This window comes from Astatotilapia calliptera, chromosome 15 (genome assembly GCF_900246225.1).
Source record: "Astatotilapia calliptera chromosome 15, fAstCal1.2, whole genome shotgun sequence".
In the NCBI taxonomy this organism is placed as follows: Eukaryota; Metazoa; Chordata; class Actinopteri; order Cichliformes; family Cichlidae; genus Astatotilapia; species Astatotilapia calliptera.
Genome location: NC_039316.1, coordinates 31,986,009 through 32,005,586, shown reverse-complemented (window position 1 = coordinate 32,005,586; position 19,578 = coordinate 31,986,009). Strand labels below are relative to the sequence as shown.

The 19,578-nt window shown below is 42.8% G+C and overlaps 1 protein-coding gene and 1 long non-coding RNA gene across 2 annotated transcripts; both read right to left on the bottom strand.

Moving 5' to 3' along the window:
- Positions 1–2,814: 2,814 nt before the first annotated feature.
- On the bottom strand, positions 2,815–10,678 carry LOC113007072 (uncharacterized). The gene is made up of 5 exons (XR_003269845.1): positions 10,358–10,678; positions 9,865–9,908; positions 8,841–8,981; positions 5,091–5,204; positions 2,815–3,804 (listed from the first exon to the last, which is right to left on the bottom strand). It is a non-coding gene; the product is annotated as an uncharacterized LOC113007072 (long non-coding RNA).
- Positions 10,679–11,091: 413 nt separating this feature from the next.
- On the bottom strand, positions 11,092–12,158 carry LOC113006963 (uncharacterized). Its single transcript, XM_026143244.1, has 2 exons — positions 11,531–12,158; positions 11,092–11,436 (listed from the first exon to the last, which is right to left on the bottom strand). The coding sequence occupies exons 1-2, from the start codon at positions 12,086–12,088 to the stop codon at positions 11,092–11,094; spliced, it is 903 nt and encodes a 300-aa protein (XP_025999029.1). The 5' UTR covers positions 12,089–12,158.
- Positions 12,159–19,578: the final 7,420 nt, after the last annotated feature.

The window sequence follows — 19,578 nt, the reverse complement described above, 5'->3', positions numbered from 1 at the left end:
TCATGCTTGCATAAACTCAAAGTATTAATACACTAAACCTAAAGGCACACATGGACTGAAAAGAAAATTTAGTATAAACAAGTATGGTCACATGTTATACTCGCATGGTTATAGAAAGGGTTCACAGACCCTTTAATTCTGTCCACAGCAAATTATATAGCTGCAGTTAAATGTGAGAGAAAACTCCCTGCTCAAACTTAACCTGAACAGCAAAGAAAACAATCTTTTCAATACTAATGTACCATTGCAGTCATGGCTGTGTGTAGATGGGCAGGAAATGGTGGACCCAAAATGCAGACTCACGGAGACGAAAGTGAACCGAAAAAGCAGCTTTATTGCTGAACACAAACTAACTTAACCTGAGAATACAAACTGAGGAAATAGCAGGCAGGATACACGGGCAGAAACACAGCAGGGTGAGGGTACGATGTGACACGGAACTGAGGGAGATGCCGACATAAATACACAGGGGAATAACAAGGAGCGTCAGAACACACGAGGAACACAGCTGATACAAATCACAAAGACGAGGGCAAAGCAAGAGGCACAGAACTTCAAAGTAAAACAGAAAACACACATGTGAAGACAGACTGAGAGACATGGGCTTAACAAAGGGACCTGACTAAACTGGAACAGAGGGAGCCCACAGGCAGGGATGACAGGACACAGAACAGAGGGGTCACAGCATAACACGAGCCCGCAATAATAACAAAGAACACTGGGTCCCCGACCCAGCACCGTGACAATTGCCTGGTTGAAATGAACAATCCTTTTTTTTTTCTTCTCTAAACAGGAGAAAATTTTAACTGTAACTGGAGCTGTTTATGTTCCATTTGTTTGACATTAGCTTGTTTTCACTGACTCTCACTATATAGCATTAATTCGGTTTTTCACGTAAAACTTAACTCCCTCCCAACGTCTCTCTTTCAGTGCTAATGGTGAAGTCTCAATAAATTTGAGACACTGTCTTCCCAGGAACCTTTCCAGAGCTGATGTACTCCATTAGAGTCTTCTCCACAGCCTTTATTTCTGCTTCAGTCCACTTCCTTCTTGTGGTTTGTGATGCCCCTGAATAAAGTAGACAGTAACCGTGTTATTCAAAAAGAAGAGCATCAAGTTGGTGTGTAATCACATGACTCCCCTTATGACCAGATCTGATACTTGGAGTATGTCGACAAGTATAACAAAAGCTATAGGTACATTTGGACTATACTTTGTACTTGTTGGTATTCCTCAAGTATAAGTACAAGAAAATGCCCATAATGCATTGCATAAAAGCTTCACCTCTGACATTACCTCCACAGCTGCATTTGTGACAGACTGACAAGTTATAGCGTGAATCCATGATATGACTGCAACCTACATCTGGTATCTTTTTCTTGTGCTTAACCGGCAATAGCCCTTATGTTAATGGTAATACTTTAGCAACAGCAGAGTAATCCACAAGTTAGCAACATACCTGAAGATTTTGTCGATGAGAGTGCAGCAGCAGATGAGAGTGCAGCAGCAGATGACGCAGCATCTGTCACACTCGTGTTATCCTCATCTTCACTGTTTGATGCATCACTGTCAATAGCTACGTTCTCTGGGAAACACAGCAACCATTTGGAAAAAAAAACAACAACATTACGACTGCTCCTAAGCAATGTTAAGAAGTATCACACAATAGGGTATAGGGAGAGGAGGATAGCTGTAGTTAAAGCTCTGTATACGTATTTGTCTGAAGGTTGTCAGTCATCCAGATAAAGTTTTCTAGAAACTGCATCAATTGAACTTCTTGTTAGGTTAAAGTGTTTTATTACTCTACCAGAGAGTTTCTTCAGTCTGCAGAAAGTTGGTAGAACACAAATGTATCCACCAGGTGGGTTTCATGTCACACATGACCTGAAAAGGCTTATTACAAATGAGCCCTTTTCAGTCTCCTATTTGAGGCCTCCTACCAATTTTCCTCAGAAAGAAGCTCCTTTCATGAGTAATAAAACATTTGTAGACAGTGTAGAAGAACAGAACTTATCATCCACCGTGCTTATGGACGCACAGTCTTAGCTACTCTACACCAATGGGAGCTCTCATCCCTCATGGGCCATCTGCATAATACTGCATGATTTTTGAAATACTTCGATTTTAAATACACAATTAACACATTTTTTTTTTTTTTACCTTGTGGATCAAGATTTCTTCCTTTGAAATCTGACAGCTGTCCTCGTTCCATGGCCATAAGGACTTTGCTTATCTTGGCCAGCTGTAACGTCCCCAGTCGGTAATATTTGCGATGCACTCGAATATCATGGCCAAGGAAGTCTGCCAGATTATCCATTTCATTGTCTTTTAAGTTAAGGATCTTGGACATGGTGGCCATGTGCTTCCTTAATTTAGTAGAGCACAACGCTTCTGGTTGTTTTGCTCCACAGCTCTGCGTGATCTGTCGAACAACATCTGACCCTCTGATGTGAGTAAGTGCTTTCGGTCTCGCAAACATGAAAGGATTTTCATCTAATACTTCACAATTTCAGCGAGTGTTCACGAGCAAATCCATTGATGTCATCATATCAGGTGTGAGGAGTATGGGGACTTTTCTTCCACGTTTGCCTTTTACGGAGCCCCGCAGGGGACATGGGAGAAAAAAAAATTAAGACTGACTTTTGCGAGATCTCGCTTTTGCGAGATCTCGCAAAAGTTTTAGCCGCAATCCTCACGTTAGCTTCAAGCTAACAGGAGGTCGAGACCTACTACAGCCGGGAGGAACACCGCTTTCCCGGCACATCGTGCCTCGACCTCCCGGTCGGCTTCGAGCCGGCGTCCGAAGAATGCGGCTAAAACTTTTGCGAGATCTCGCAAAAAAAATCTGACACCATTTTCAACTTGCCATTTTTCTGTCCTTGGAGCACCAGTCGCCCTGTCTCACGCATCTTCTGTCTGATATAATCATGTTTAGTGACATCATGCCAATGCTTATTGAAAAGATGCTCCCCAAATTTCAGTATGCAACTCTGTGCGGACAACATTTGTTATCTCATCATCATGCATGACTTGTACCAATTTCCAAAATTGTACATTGGGACTGGCTCTGCATATTTACATGGAGCCTGGACTGTAGATGTTCCTGGCCTTAAAGCTTTGACCTTCCTGCTGAGATGACATCTCTGCATGTGCCTCCATAGTGACCTTCTCTTGAAGCAACCCTGACAATTAATACAGTGCAAGTAATCACTGGCTTTCACAGGTACACTAGATTGTTGACGAGGTATCAGCGTTCCTCGTCCTTTTTTAATCACCTCATTGTGGGCACGGTTCCCTTGATTTCTTAATAAACTCAACTGTATTTTCTGCTCTTTAGACCCTACTTGGAAAGCCATTGCTTTTGCCACTTCTGGTTTATCTTTGTGTTTTGATTGCAAATGGCGTGCCATCTTGCTGAAAGGTTTACAGCAAAACTTACAGTAGAACTTTTTGTTGTACAATCAGCCACCATGTTTCTTCTTCCTTAGTGTCATAACCGTCACGTCAGAACAATCAGGTGAAGAGGACTCTCTGGTGTCATCAAATGAAGCAGATGTGTTTGTGTCTTCTGCAGCATTTGAATTTGAGGAATTGCATTGAGTTAGGGTACACCTTCTCTTCAGTTGTCGGACATCTTCCTGAGAGTTACCTGAAGTAGTTTTCCGTGCTTTTTTTCTTCTTACTTTTGTGTCGTATGATACTTTCTGCAGAACTGTCACTTTCTTCAGCAGTTTGAGGAGCATATTCTTCCTCACTGATGTCAGGACTTGATATAGATAGGCATCCAAGCATTTGTCTGGTAAGCTAAAAAAAAGAAAGAAAGAAAATAGTTAAATTTTTCCACTCACACAAGCATTTAAAGACCAGAGGTAGTACAGTAGTAGTTGTAACAGCTGTACTGGTATTGACAGTGGTATTAATACCATTTACCGTACCACACATGTCACAACTTAATTTGAACTAGTCATATTAAGTAATCTTTCCTCTGCTGCATCACATTTACCAAACAACCCTGGGTGGCTTTGTCTGGATATGCTGTCATTACCCAAAGACTGTCAATACAGCTGTGGTGTCACACTCATTAACAGTCACTTAGTGTTAGCTTAGAGATTACATTGTCCCAGATGTTTAAAACTAACCTGTTTCTAGGAAATTGCTGAACTTCGTTTTCTTTTTGTATATATACACTAATATTTATAGAAATTGATTTTCTTTATTTAAATATATGATATAATTTTTTACCTGGACCAATAACCTTTGAAGAACATTGTTTTATGATTGTAAGGTAGAATAATATCTACTCATCTACTGTGTTCCAGGTAAACTGAAGATTTTAGTAGTGCATTGCATTTTAGGATTGTCAGGGGATGAGACTGACAAATGCTTAATTAGTAGGCGACAAAAGCATGACAGTCAGTTGTTGAGCTCCTTTTGTCAAATTCAAAGAAATAATTTTTAGTCATAGCGCATAAACAATAAAATGGGCATTTTGGAACCACCTCACAAGAAATAATGATCCAAACGATCCTATCACAATGAAGAATCCTGTTGCCTCACTACACAAAAGAGACTTTAAAATGTGTCACAGATAAAATATAAGTAGGCTTAAAAATAACATGTATCACCTTTTATGAGAACATACAGAATATACAGTTGATTCATTTTAAGTCATTACGTACTTTAAGCTATTCCTTAAAATCTTTTATTGCAAACTAAATGCAATCATACATTACTACCTATGCAAATGCAATGCTAATTGAATTTAAACTGCTGTTATTACTGTAGCTGTAACACCTTGAAAACCTTTGAACTTGAAGCACTAAAACCTCTGAACTTCAGACACTAGAAAAGACATTAAACATCAGTGTCCCTGACAATATTGATAAATGAGAAACCCCTTGTCTCAAGCTTACAGTCGTTCTATCAAGGCTTGCTCTTAATCCAAGAAGGTGACATGATTGTACAGGATAGTTATTGTAATTTTTTTTTTCACAACACTTAGTTTTAAATTTGACTGTTACCATCTATTCACTTTGTGCTCTGTGCACAAGAATCTGAGATCTGTTGTGGAGTTATACGAATAAACTTACAATAACACTGTCTGTCCTTCTGAGCTCAGGTACACTTGTATCCATGTCAGAATCAGCTGAAGTGGGTTTAATGATAATGGTACTGTTGCTGTCACTGGACAACTGCTGTTCCATCTGAAAAGTAAATAGAAAAAGATACAAATAACAATTACAGATTAATATAAATTCCAGAATAATTATTGCTACAACACAGATTTGTAAATGTGTTAATGCATTTTTGCAGCAGTTGCTCTAGCAATATCACAGTTGTTGTCAATTTCAGATAAGATGGGTCACAGTTTTGATTTGGCCAGCAAAATATAAACTCTAAACAAGGGTTTGTTTGTTTTTGTCATTGTGAAAGGCTCACACTTTCCAGCAGGGTGGAAAGACCTGAGTATTACACTGTTTAGCATGTTGAGTTATCATAAAACTACTTTCTCCTTGTGCTTCTGCACTGTACATAAAGCACCATTCTTAACCGCACACTTTATTATCAGCAGTCTGACAAGCTGTCACCACAATACACTACTATGTTCACCTTCCTCAACCTAAGCAAGTGAAGCAATAAAATCATACTGTAGCGTATGAAAATCATCTTCTGTGTGACTCAGTGTAGCACATCTAAGCTATACTACTGCAAGATGTAATATACCTAAATCAATAAGTACACATATCAGACAACCTCCTCTCCTTCAGCTCAAACCACTGCAGTGTATTTATTTTCTTTGTTAGAACCTGGAAAAAGTCTTACAAAGCTAAGACAGACACTGCAGCTGAAGCCAGAAATAATCTTTACCATGACAGAAAAAAAAAAAAAAAAGGAAATATTTCAGCATTACACCATTTTGTCTAAAGTACATTATTAGAAGATGTAGTAAAACTCAGCCACAGGGGGGTGGGAGTACGGACTCTAGGGACTATATAATTGGTAAAGGGAGAGAGCTGGAAGTCATGATGGAAAGAAGGAAGGTAGATTAATTGTGTGTGCAGGAGCCCAGGTGCAAGGGAAGCAAAGCCAGGAGCATTGGAGGTGGATTCAAGCTGTTCTACCAGGGTGTTCATAGGAAGAGAAATGGAGTACGGGTAATCCTGAAGGAAGAGTATGTGAATAGTGTGGTAGAGCTGAAGAGAGAGGCTATGTTGAATGTTGTCAGTGTGTATGTCCCACAGGTTGGATGTCAGGTAGACGAGAAAGGAGTTCTGGAGTGAGTGAGATGAAGTAGTAGAGAGTTTTACTAGGAATGAGAGACTGGTGATTAGAGTAGATTTCAATGGACATGTAGTTGAAGAAAACAGAGGTGATGAGGAGTTATTGGTTAGGTATTGTGTTAAGGATAGAAATGCAGAAGGACAAATGTTGGTGGATTTTGCCAAAAGAATCGAAGTGGCTGTGGTTAACTCATACTTCAAGAAGAGGGAGGAACATATTGTGATGTATGAGAGTGAAGATAGGTGCACACAAGTGTGCAGAAGGTGCATAAGAGACTGTAAGGTGGTGTCAGGGGAGAATGTAGCTAAGCGGCATCATATGGCAGTCTGTAGGATGAAGTTGGACGTAACGTAACGACAAAGAAGCAAGTGAAGGCAGAGGCAAAAATTAAATGGTGGAAAATGAGGAAGGAAGACAGTTGTTCATGACGGAGCTGAGACAGGCGTTGGGCAGTATAGAAGAGTTACCAGATGACTGGGAAAGTACAGCTGAAGTGGGAGGGCAACGGCCAAGAAAGCACTTGGGGTATCCTCTAGACAGAGAAAAGATGACAGGAAACCTGATGGTATTGTGAAGTACAGGAAAATGTCCAAATGAAGAGGTTAGCAAAGAAAAAGTGTGATAGTCAGAGAGATTAAGGAGGTAGACATGAGCATTGGGAGTACAGCCAAGAGAGAGGTGGCAAAGAAGAAAAAGGCTTATAGTGAGTTGTATGTGAGGATCGAAGGAAGGACTTGTACTGATTGGCTAGACAGAGATCGAGCTGGAAAGGATGCGCAGCAGGTTAGGCTGATTAAAGACAGTCCAAATCACCATCAGGGTGTATACCTCACCCCTGACGTCGTTGCCCACCTCTCAATTTTAAATACACTTAGTCATTGAGGGTTAGCAGGAGGGACTATGCGCTTACCTGCTGCTCCTTGGCAGGTAGCTCCATGCCCTCCTGGGTTTTAATTGCACCTTAGAACACATATGCATCAACACTACAATGAGCGGGTGGAGGGAGGTTTGGAGTCTTCTCCCACCCCCATTCTCTGCGGCCTGCTGGAGCGGGAGGGCTAGTAGGAGGAGTTGGCCGTCCGACTGCGGTCTGGGGTGTGGGGCCTCCCTGCTGCTGCGGAGTCGGGGTGGTCTGCCTCTCCCCACCGCAGGGAAAAGGGTAACACCACCTGGGTCTGGGTGCAATTCCCCCCTCCAGGGGCAAGGGTACCTAGACCCGGTTTGTAGAGTACGCTTGGGGAGTGTGATTGTGTGTACAGCGTCTCTTTATGTCTGTCTCTACGTTGGTTGAGTGTGGAGTGAGTGCATATGAGAGCATGAGGGTGGGAATGGATGTTTGTGTCTGTGTGTGCCTGTATGTCTGTGTCTATATGTCAGGTTGGGTATCAGACGCCACCTCTCTGGGGACACCTCAGGCCCTCCAAGGTTTGGAGGCCTATCTCCACCCACCACCACTTCCCCTGCCGGTGGCGGACTCCCTCAGGTGTCGGTGTGTTGGTGGTTCTTTGTGTCTGGGGGTGGGCGTCCGGGTGCACACCGGCTCACTCCTTGGCGGCCGCTTGTCGGGGCCTGGGGCTCGCTCGGGCCCCTTTGGAGGTGGGGTGCCCCCGGCCTCTCGGCCTAGGGCTCGGTCACTCAGGCGCAGCTGGGGGCCGGCGGAGCTCACGGGCGCGTCACTGCAACTCCCCCTGACTTCTGCTCCGCGGCTGCTGGGCGAGCCCTCATCTGGGACTCTCCTCAGCTCTTACTGGGACAGTGGCGCGGCTGCCCCTCTGTTGGTCTTCCATGGTCTCTTGTGTTCTGGGGGCCTCTGGATGTCTGGAGTTTTGATCTCCTCCATACCCGCTTCACACCCTGGAGGACGGGGCTGTGGCCCCCCCACACTCCCTAGCAGATCATTACATGGAGAAACCTTTGGAATGCAAGCATGCTGATCCACACAGGTATGCACACATGGGTATTCACAGACGCGGACTAAAGCTTTCTTGGCTGCTACCTCAAAGCACACTGTGCGCTGTCTATCTTGCGTGCTGCACAATATCGTTTATTACTTAGTAAATACTGATATCTATGACTAGCTAGTTTATTGTGATGGTGCTTTGTTTTCTCTATTATTATGTTGCTCTTTGTTGTTTGCTGTCTCCTCTGTTTGTTTTTGTTTGTTTGTTTTTTTTTTTCTCCATACAGGTGACCCAGGAGTTTTTTTTTTTCTCTCTCTTCCCCCCCCTTCTCACCGTCTCTTCTCCCCTTTGGTTTTCTTTCTTTCTCTCCCCCTCTCTCTCATTCATTCCCCCTGTCCTATTTATTAAAAAAAAAAAAAAAAAAAAAAATGACAAAGGATGAACTGAAGCTCTGCCATCACGTAATGTCGCATACTGCTGTTTCTGATGTCATTTAGAAAAAAAAAAAAAAAAAAAAAAAAAGACAGAAATGGAGATGTGCTAACAAGTCAAGAGCGTGTGACAGCAGGATGTTAGGGATAGAGTGAGATGGAGGCAGATGATCCGCTGTGGCGACCCCTAAAAGGAGGATCCAAAAGAAGTAGTAGTACAACTGACCTTCGTATTGAGGCTACGGTGTAGAAACAAGGTCCTCTCCCTCTGGTCGTTTAACTTTTTACTATGTGCCCTCTCGTAGCGTTGCTCACATACACTATGTCACCTGAGTTTCTGGAGGCTAGGCAAGCCACGACTTTGAACCTGCAAACAAAGAAATAAATCAAAACCCTTGTTTTATTGTTTTTTGGTTTATTAGATAGTAGTGGAGAGACAAGACAGAACAAAGAGGGAATGACAAACAGCAAAAAGCCTAGGTACGAAAAGAAGCCTTACTGCTGAGACAAGGCCTAATCATACCTTGTATTTAAACAACTGTATTACAATGAATGATTTGTTTTTAACGTTGTCCTCAAACATTTTAATGTGGCTGACATTTGTAATTTTTTTAAATTAAAATTAAGAAAAAAAACAAAAATCAAGGCCACAATTTGATTCCACTTAGCTCTCACATCACAAGATGTACATATCTTGACATAAATAAAATATATGGACCCAATCATGAAAACAAATACTAAGAATATTTATCACATCAGAAATCATGAATATGTATCTGCAGTGCATAAACTAATTTACTACCTTTTATATTGAGGTCCAAACTGGAGGAGTTTGCCTACTTAATCCTTCTACCAATTTAACCGTCTAAACACACTGCAGTCTAACCTTTGCTTTAAGCTGAATGAACTGTACATATTACACATCAAACTATCCCAGAATGTTTATTTTCAACGGCAAAAACATAATGTGTGCATGTGATATTTTCAGCAATCATTCTTAGTCATTCTAGCATGATGTACACTGAATGAATAGTGAAAATTTCAATATTAATGGATTATTAATTGCAATATTGGCTTGACAGCTGTATAATGTGTAGATGAGAACTCAAACAACCCTAAACTGCTCCTTAAATAATAATGTAAAGTGAATATGTCAGCGTTAACAATGTGCAATGTCTATCACAGCTGTTTAAGTGCACAGCTGGTTTACTGGTCCATTTTAAGAACCAAAGAAAGATGACCTATCCTACCTCTTTCTTGTGTGCAGGGTTAAAGGCATCTGTCCCATCAGCAACTGCAAAATTAAAAATTTTGACTTGGTTCAAGATGAACTAACAATAGCAAGTTGAGACTGTCTTTGAGCAATGTGTTTAATTTACTATATATTGAGTTTTGCCTTAAAATAGCCTAAACACTTGAAAGGCTGAATTTATTGGAAAAGAATAGTTGTTGCACAACCTCTACTTACACCAAATTTATTTCTAACAAAAAAAAAAATATTTCATGTTATTTACCTACAGTGACAGCAGAGTATCTGCTGAAGACACATCTGAATTGTAGCTTTTCATTTCTCTGGTGATTTGCTGTTCTACCTCAATGAGAATTATAACTGCATTTATTTGATATATTCAGGTTTGGAACCAATTGTACAATTTGCAATTTAAAAATGACAGAAGCCAATTTACAGTTTTACCAACAATGAAGGAAAAAAGCAAAATGTAGGGTAATACAGAGCTTTGTTACCTGTGCATTCAGCACTGCCATTGGTGGATGCAAAGCTTGGGCCATCCTCCTATCAGCACAAGTGAAACAGTTAGTCAAACTTTAAGGATCTACATAATCAAATTTCACTGTATTTCAGTGAGCTCCAGTTGTACAATTTGGCAGTATATTGATGTATGTTACTTTGTGACATGATAGCCTGTCATGGTGGTTATCATTACCCACAACATTTCCTAATATTTTCCTGTCTGTGACATCTTTATGAAAGTACAGTCATTGCCAATATACAGTCAAGTGACAAAGCTACTAACTTAAATTCTGATGTATGATTAAAGCAGTACAATGACAGGGGGGAAACAGGACGGAGGGCTCAAAACAAACCAAACAAAGAGCCAGAAACAAAAAAAAAAAAAAAAAAAAAAAAAAAAAAAAAAAAAAAAAAAGCGCAAACACCGGAGCCCGGAAAGCAACATAACAAAACACAGGCTCACGACAGGCGCAGGCGGCCAGGAAAAACAGTTCACACAAAGGTCAGGGGGCCGGCCCGGAGGCTGACGGCCCAAGAGCCCAGAAAACAGTTCAGGGGGCCGGGCAGGCGGGAAGCACCGGTGGCGACGTAGTTCAGGGGGCCGTCCATGACGGCAACGACGTCCAGTCATCGGCCTGGAAAGCGGCCGAACAGGACAAGCAGGCCGGACAGGACGTGCAGGACGAGCAGGCCGGACAGGACGAGCAGGCCGGACAGCATGGGGACCTCAGGCGCAAACGAAGCTAGACGGAGCGAGGCTGGCGCTGCAGGCGACGGCTTGGGAGCCGCTGAGGCTGGCGCTGCAGGCGACGGCTTGGGAGCCGCTGAGGCTGGCGCTGCAGGCGACGGCTTGGGAGCCGCTGAGGCTGGCGCTGCAGGCGACGGCTTGGGAGCCGTCCCTCGGACCCTCCAGCGGAGACAGAAGGCTGAACGGGCCACTCAGACCCTCTAGCGGAGACTCAAGACGGCTGGAGCGGTTCTCCAGAACCCCCAGCGGGACCAACAGATGAAGGCCGGACGGACCCCTCGGACCCTCCAGCAAGACCAGGTTGCAGAACAGATGACTGGAAAACTAAACAATCCAAAGAAGCAACTTTGCTAACAGTCTCTGTATTAGCTGGCTCAGGTGAAACAGATTCCTCAGAGTGAAACACAATGTTACTCACAGTGGGTGCGATGTCAGAATGTCCAGAGTCAGAATGCTCAAATGGAGCGTGCAATAAACAGTCACCGTCTCCCCCGAGAGGAGTTTGTTCAACGGTTCTGGAGTGGCGGCGACCTGAACGCAGTTTCCTTTGGGATGAGGGAAGAAGAACCGGTGGAGAAAAAGAGACCTCCTCCTCATCCTCCGACCACATAGCCGCCAGGAAAAAGGCAGGCGAACGAGAACCCGGCTGTTGTGGGGAGGGAGAGGAAGTCCGTGGCAATGTTGAGACAGGGGGAGAGTGTGTGTTGTCCTGGGGCAGCGGTGGGGAAGATGTAGTGAGTGAGAGAGCAAGCTCACCAGCCTTGACTTGCTCTCTCCAGGCAGTAATGGTGCCATCCAACTTAGTGTCCTTAGCAAACTGAGAAAGCTGAGGGTTATGACGAATGGTGGCATCTACTGCACTTAGCCCGACTGCCATAGTCCGTATATCCTGTGACTGGGCAATGCGGTCGAGCAGACTCACCATCCGCATCATCTCGCCGTTGAACTCCGAGGAAAAAGAGTCTGCAGGGTCCATGTTCTGGTTGCGATCTTCTGTTATGTGACGGCTGTGTGCAGGCAGGAAAAGGACCCAAGGTGCAGACTCCAGAGACAAACGTAAACTGAAACAGCTTTAATGCTGAACTCAAACAGAACAAAAGTAAGAATCCAAATAACTTATACAGGCAGACAAAACACACAGCAACATAAACGGTAGATCGCGACACAGAGAAACACAGGGCTTAAATACACAGAGGGAGCAATCAGGGAATGGGTAACAGGAGGGAAACACAGCTGGGGCAAATCAGGCCTAACGAGACAAGGGGAAGCGAAACCAGATACATTAACCTCAGACAAGGACCTTCAAAATAAAACAGGAAACATGACACAGACTGAACTAAAGACACAGACTCGCACGCACTGCAACAGAGGGAACAGAGACGTGGGACCAGGGCAGACACAGACACTGACTGGACACGGGGATATAGCAACTAAGGATGCACAGAGATGCGAACTAGACAAGGGGATACAGGTGACAGGGGAGACAGAGCAACTAGAGAGGACAGAGACATAAACCATAAGACAGAACTCAAAGAAACCAAAGACTAGAAAGTATAAATAATATAATAAACTCAAAAACCCTGGGTCAACGACCCAGGCATCCTAACAGATTCAGGTGTGTTGACCCAAGTTGAGATCTAAAACCTGCAGGACACCGGCCCTTGAGGCCTGGAATTGCCCACCCCTGATCTACAGTCACGTAAGTCTAATGACTGTAAAAAAAAACAAAAACAAAAAAACCCTCGACCTTAACATATGTATTTCAAATTTAAAAATGTAGTTGTCCTCTGCTGCCCCTTCTACCGCTTCCGTAGCTGCCGCCATTGTTGGAAAGTGAATTGACTGGGCCGCACTATAAATTCTGGGATAGACTGGACCACGAAAGATACACCCGACCCATCCTTCAAATCCAGGGAAATGAAGGATGCATTTGGAGAAGCCCTCGAATTGGGAGTCTGGCTGTGACGTAATTGGCCTTCAAATGTGGCTTAGGAATTGGGACATAAGGTCTTTATGTATGTGTTGTTGACTCCTAAATTTTTTTGGGACTATGATATAAGACATGTAGCATCAGTTCATCCAAAAGAGAGAATGAGTATATCAAAGTTGTCTGTGTCTCTGTCCAGTGATAAGCTGAAAGTATCTCTCCAGAAGGTCTTCCAAAGCTACTCTGCAGAATGTTATTGAAATGGACTGTAGAAGCACAAGAGAGCCATCACATATAATCATCACTGGCCTTTTGTTTGTCCTACTTCTATACATCCTATAATCTCTTTTTGAAAAGCCTGAAGAAAATATGTCACAGACACAGTAGTGTGGTCACATGTCACATATGTTGCAACTGGTAGTGGTGATGATCCCTTGAATGGATTTCTCACGATGACTTCACAGACATAGTGCGGAGTAGCAGAAGAATTATCTTTACAGATAATTCTTGCTGTCGCATCAAAGGAAACAATGACTTCTTTGCACCTCTAGTAAAAGACTGAAAGAGTGTTTATCCCCTTAGGATGCAGGAGCACGCTTTGAATGACTTCATTTGGAAATCCTTGCTGTCTGTCTATGAATACTTGGCCATCTCATTTGAATGAGGTCTTTTTTTTTTTGTTCTGTGTGACCATGAAATATTTTAAAGGACATCTTTTGATGGCGCCTCATCCCGACACTCTGCTTCTTGTTCTGGGATTTTATGTTCTGGGATTTTAGGATGAGAATCCAGGTAAAGACTTTGTGGTAATTTGGGTTCCAGTTTTTCCACTATGACATTTCTGGACTCTCCACGCACCGCATCTTGTTTTCAGTTCTTTTGTGTTGTGGCACATCTCACCTCCTGGGAAAACACTTCAGGGTTTTTTCATTGTTTCCCATAGTCACTGGACAATCCTGAATACGGCAATATGCCGTACAAGAAAATACAGGTGCCTTAGTCCTTGACTGACTGGTTTTGATGCTCTGCCTCTTAAATACCAAAATGCAAAAGGGGTGTACTGACTTTATGCCAGTGGCTATAACATTAGTCCACTGCAGACCTTGGAAAAGCCTCCCTTTCTGTGTTTTTTTGCCATTCTTTCTGATCAATGACAAAAAAAACCCAAAATGGTTGCTGTGGCAAAGAGCATTTGAAAAAAATCCTCTTCGGCATTACTGTCAGCACTACTATTGGTCGATGAATTTGTATTCCACTCCATCAGTGTGTGGCTGTTTCAGTTCAGCAGAAACATTTTGGACATTGCCATTGTCCTCACTGGCCTCCAAAACATCCTTTAAATAACAGTAGATTTGGCAAATAAACATAGTTTGTAACTAGAGACACTGTGTTCATAGAGGGAAAGTCATTTAAAATCCAACCTGTTTGAGGGAATACAGAGTCATTCTCTTCCTTTGAAGGTGGAGACATGTTCAAGTTGCCAGTGTGAGTGTGAAATAATTAACAACTTAAGAGCATGCTTTGGTAAAACAAGAACAAATTGTTTAAATTATTTAACATAGCATAGCACCTACTGTATAGTACAAATATAATAGATATTTAAATTACAATTTTTATGGATTTCTTTGGTGCTGTTCTCACACGAGCAAGTTCATTCTCACCACAGTTAATGCAGTTATCAAAACAGTTAAGGCATATTTCATAAGTTATGCTCACAAAATACAAAGTAAAGTAAAATTATTAAAAGCTTTCGGTCAAAAATGGAAAGTCAGTCACTGATTTGTCTCAGTGAATGGTGAATAAAAACCCTTTTACTATAGTTTTAAGACTTTTAAACCAAACGATTTCATACTCTAACTCAAAGCTGTCTGAATTTGGAAAGAGTACTTCAAAAATGTATGCCTAATGTAGAGTAAAAACTGCTATTAAATATCACATATTTATTTGAAAACTACAAAAGATGACATGTAGGCTTTTTGTGTAACTGGTGGTGCCATGACATGCATTTGTGACACAAGAGTATGTATATCTCAGGAATTCATGGAAACATGGAGGCCTGAGCTAAAATTGTTTGTTATGATTGTTGACAATTGGTTGGTACAATGTCTGCAAAAAGACAAATTCTAAACTCTTGGAAACTAGTTTCTTCAGCACCACACTGTTATGATGGGTGAGCTGGCTGTATATGAAAATAGTCTTCTGCAGTAGTGAGAGAATGCAAGTAGTGCAATTTCACACCCACAAATATAGAACATAGACACAATTTAGATTTGTTTGATACAAGATTTCAATACTAGGCAGTGCTAAAAGTATTGCTGGTTGACATAATTTACATTTTCTCAAAATTTTTGAAATCTGTAAAATGTGTAACTCCCAAACAGAAAAAAAATTGCTTTGATGAAACAGAAGTGTTGAAATACAACAAAAGAATAATCGCACTTTTTGTCAGGGTATGGCTATGTGGTAGGCAGGATGTAGGATCCAAGCGCAAGACACTCAACGGAGAAATAAACTCAAAGAGGCTGCTTTATAGCAGTTGAATAATTTTCACAAAAATAAACTTAAAACTAAAAACTCTGTAATACCGTGACTGGGAAACCTGGAAACTAGGGACAGAAATCTCAGGGAACACAGAAGGAGAAACACACAGCATGGTGAGGGGACAACGTGAAACTGACAGAGAGAAACACAGAGTTAAAATAAACTGAGGGAAATGAGACACATGAGGGGAGCACAGCTGGGAGCAATCAACATGATGACACCAGGGTGAAGCAAAACTAGACACACTAACATCAGACAAGGGACTGTCAAAGTAAAACAGGAAGAATAACACAGATGTGGACTTGACACTAAACACAGGGAACATGAAGCACGACTGGAGCAGTCGGAGCAACGAGCAAAAACAAAACAGAGTCCAAAAATACAATTCTGGAGGCCGGCCCGAAGGTTGACTGCTCAATTGTCCAAAGCCAAGAAGCTCCGGGGGTTGACCAGGAGGGCAAGTGAAACAGTTCAGGGGGCTGGCCACGTGATAAGCGGCTGCAACTGAAGAGGCCAAACCGTGGGGACCGATAAAGTGTTCCAAACCACGCCGCTCTTTATTGATCTTTGCGTCTAGGTCTCCAATAAGCAAGACTATGTCATGGTGAGGGATTTCGCGTAAGGCTTCATGAAGGTGGTTGTAGAAGGTCTATTTGGCAGTGTAACATATACTTGGAAGATCGTGATCTTCGTGACGTTTGTGCGAAATCAGGCTGTGAGTCGTTGACAGACTTCCAGCCTACGAGAGCTGTCCCCACCTTCTTGGACATGACAATGCCTACTCCTCTGATGTGTTCCGGTACTGTGTACCAATTGAATTCAAGCAGCAATTGGGCCAGTTTCCTGCATTGGAGGAAAGTTCTTACATTCCATGCCTCAATTCTTGTTAGTGACTTTGCGTTGAAGACAGAGTCTCGCGTTTAGTCACTAAACGCTGGCCAGTCTAATTTTACATTGGTAGCAATATTAGCTATATTATTTACAGTTGTTGCTGTTTTCTAAAGTTGCATGTACATCAGCTATACAGATACAATGGTCCAGCCATGATGTACTATGCCAGGCTTCACTTATGTATATGTAGCTATCTGGAGGCAGTAACAATTTGATAGAAAGGATAAGATTATTATCTTCACAGAAATGGATTAAGTGGTTAGCAAACCGAGAACTGATGTCTGAGTGGCATTAAAATCACCCACAACATATATACTGTAAGTATCATTATCTTGAATAAATGCATTAATAAAAGCCAGACTACTGAGGTATTCCTCCTCATTTTCAAAAGATTCATAGGGAGTAAAAACATTAAGAATAATAAAGCTATTATTATTCTGTGTATATTGTATACCAATACACCAGTCTACATCCAATCTAATGGGCTTTATCACAGGGTCTATTTTTTGTCCCAGAGAACAGCAACCCCTTCTGGTATTGTGCTTCTGACTATAGTTGTGCTGGGATCAGTTGTTGATTCCCCCCACTCCCAAAATCTTGCATTAAGGCAATTGAGTTTTCCCAAGTCCTGTTTGGACAACCCTGTCTCTTGCAAACAAAAAATGTCTGCATTCCGACTGTCTGTAACAATCCATCGAACTTTATCCCCTGCACTCTGTCCTAAACACAAGCCACGACAGTTGTAAGATAATCTCCGAAGATACATTAGCACCAGAAGGTGCAGTTATCTCCCCTGCTGGATCCACTGTGCTTGACCGGGCCTGTGTGGTTCATAAAAACACCAGACCAGAGCCCCTGTGGAGCCCCTTGTGGAATTCAGCAGTAACCTTGAAAGAATCGAACCTGCTCTCTATAAGATGCTCAGTAAGTAAGATGCTCAGCTTGGACCTCAGACTGACACTTAAGAGCAGTCGCACGTTGTTTGACCTCAACATCGTTGGCCAGAACGATTGAAACGAGACAGTCCATGGGCCGGTTGCAGAAGATTTTGCTGCTTGGTGTGATAAGGCATTCCTTTCATTAAATGTGTCAAAAACAAAAGACATGATTATTGATTTTAGGGAGTCTTCTTATAGCCCATCACCTACTATCATTAAAACTGCTGATATTGGGATTGTGGAGAGTTACAAGTATCTGTGGGTTGTTCTTGACCACAAACTGTGTTTTAAACCTCATGCTGATGCCAGTACCAAAAAAGTTCAGCAAAGTCTGTTCTTTTTATCAAAAATGAGATCTTTTAATGTCTTATCTGAAATGGCCAGATATGGCAGTCTCGCTTCTGTCAGTCTGCCCCAGGGCAGCTGTGGCTACAACTGTAGCTGCCTCCACCAGTGTATGAATGTGAGAGTGAATGAATAGTGGTATTGTAAAGCGCTTTGGGTGCCTTGAAAAGCGCTATATAAATCCAATCCATTATTATTATTATTATGTTGTCCTTGTTTTACAAAAGTTTTACTAAATATGTTTTCTTTCTGTATCGCTGCCTGGTTTGGTAACAGGACTCTGAAGAACAAGAATTGGTTGGGACTTTTGGTAAAAACTCCCAGCAAACTCTCAAGGCGTTTGCAAGATGGATTTTTGGCCATTTATAACAAGCACGTGCTGGGAAAGGCTTATTCTATTAATTGTTTTAACCATCCACTTTACAATGAGTTTGACCTCTGGCCGTCGTTTTAGAGTACCTGTGAGGAATACCAAAAGACTCCATATTTCCCTTATCCCCACTGCAACCCGTCTCCTTAATGGCAAATAACTGTCTTGTACCTTTTTATTATTGTTTTGTTTACTCTTATTGTTGCCCTTGCAGCTAAACTACACTCAACAAAAATATAAACGCAACACCTTTGTTACTGCTCCCATTCCCCATGGGATGGACGTAGAGACCTAAAATTCATTCCAGATACACAATATAACCATCCCTCCCAAACAGTGGTCACAAATCAGTCCAAATGTGTGGTAGTGGGCACATCTGCTATATTGAGATAATCCATCCCACCTCACAGGTGTGCCACATCAGGATGCTGATCTGACATCATGAGTAGTGCACAGGTGTACCTCAGACTGCCCACAACAAAAGGCCACCCTGGAATGTGCAGTTTTTTGCGCTATTGGGGGTCTGGGGACCCAGAACCGGTCAGTATCTGGTGTGACCACCATTTGCCTCATGCAGTGCAACACATCATCGCATGGAGTCTATCAGATTGTCAATTGTGGCCTGTGGAATGTTGGTCCACTCCACTTCAATGGCTGTGCGAGGTTGTTGGATATTCGTGGGAACTGGTACACGCTGTCGTATACGCCGGTCAAGCACATCCCGAACATGCTCAATGGGTGACATGTCCGGTGAGTATGCTGGCCATGCAAGAACTGGGACATTCTCAGCTGCCATCTGCCCTGAACAATGTGAACCATGATTCATCCGTGAAGCGCACACCTCTCCAACGTGCCAGACGCCATCGAATGTGAGCATTTGCCCACACAAGTCTGTTACGGCGACGAGCTGGAGTCAGGTCAAGACCCCGATGAGGACGACGGGCATGCAGTTGAGCGTCCCTGAGACGGTTTCTGACAGTTTGTGCAGAAATTGTTTGGTTGTGCAAACCAATTGTTCCAGCAGCTGTCTGGGTGGCTGGTCTCAGACGATCTTGGAGGTGAACCTGCTGGATGTGGAGGTCCTGGGCTGGTGTGGTTACACGAGGTCTGCGGTTGTGAGGCCGGTTGGATGTGCTGCCATATTCTCTGAAACGCCTGTGGAGACGGCTTATGGTTGAGAAATGAAGATTCAATGCACGGGCGACAGATCTGGTTGACATTCCTGCTGTCAGCATGCCAATTGCACGCTCCCTCATTGCTTGTGGCATCTGTGGCATTTTGCTGTGAGACAAAACTGCACATTCCAGGGTGGCCTTTTGTTGTGGGCAGTCTGAGGTACACCTGTGCACTACTCATGATGTCAGATCAGCATCCTGATGTGGCACACCTGTGAGGTGGGATGGATTATCTCAATATAGCAGATGTGCCCACTACCACACATTTGGACTGATTTG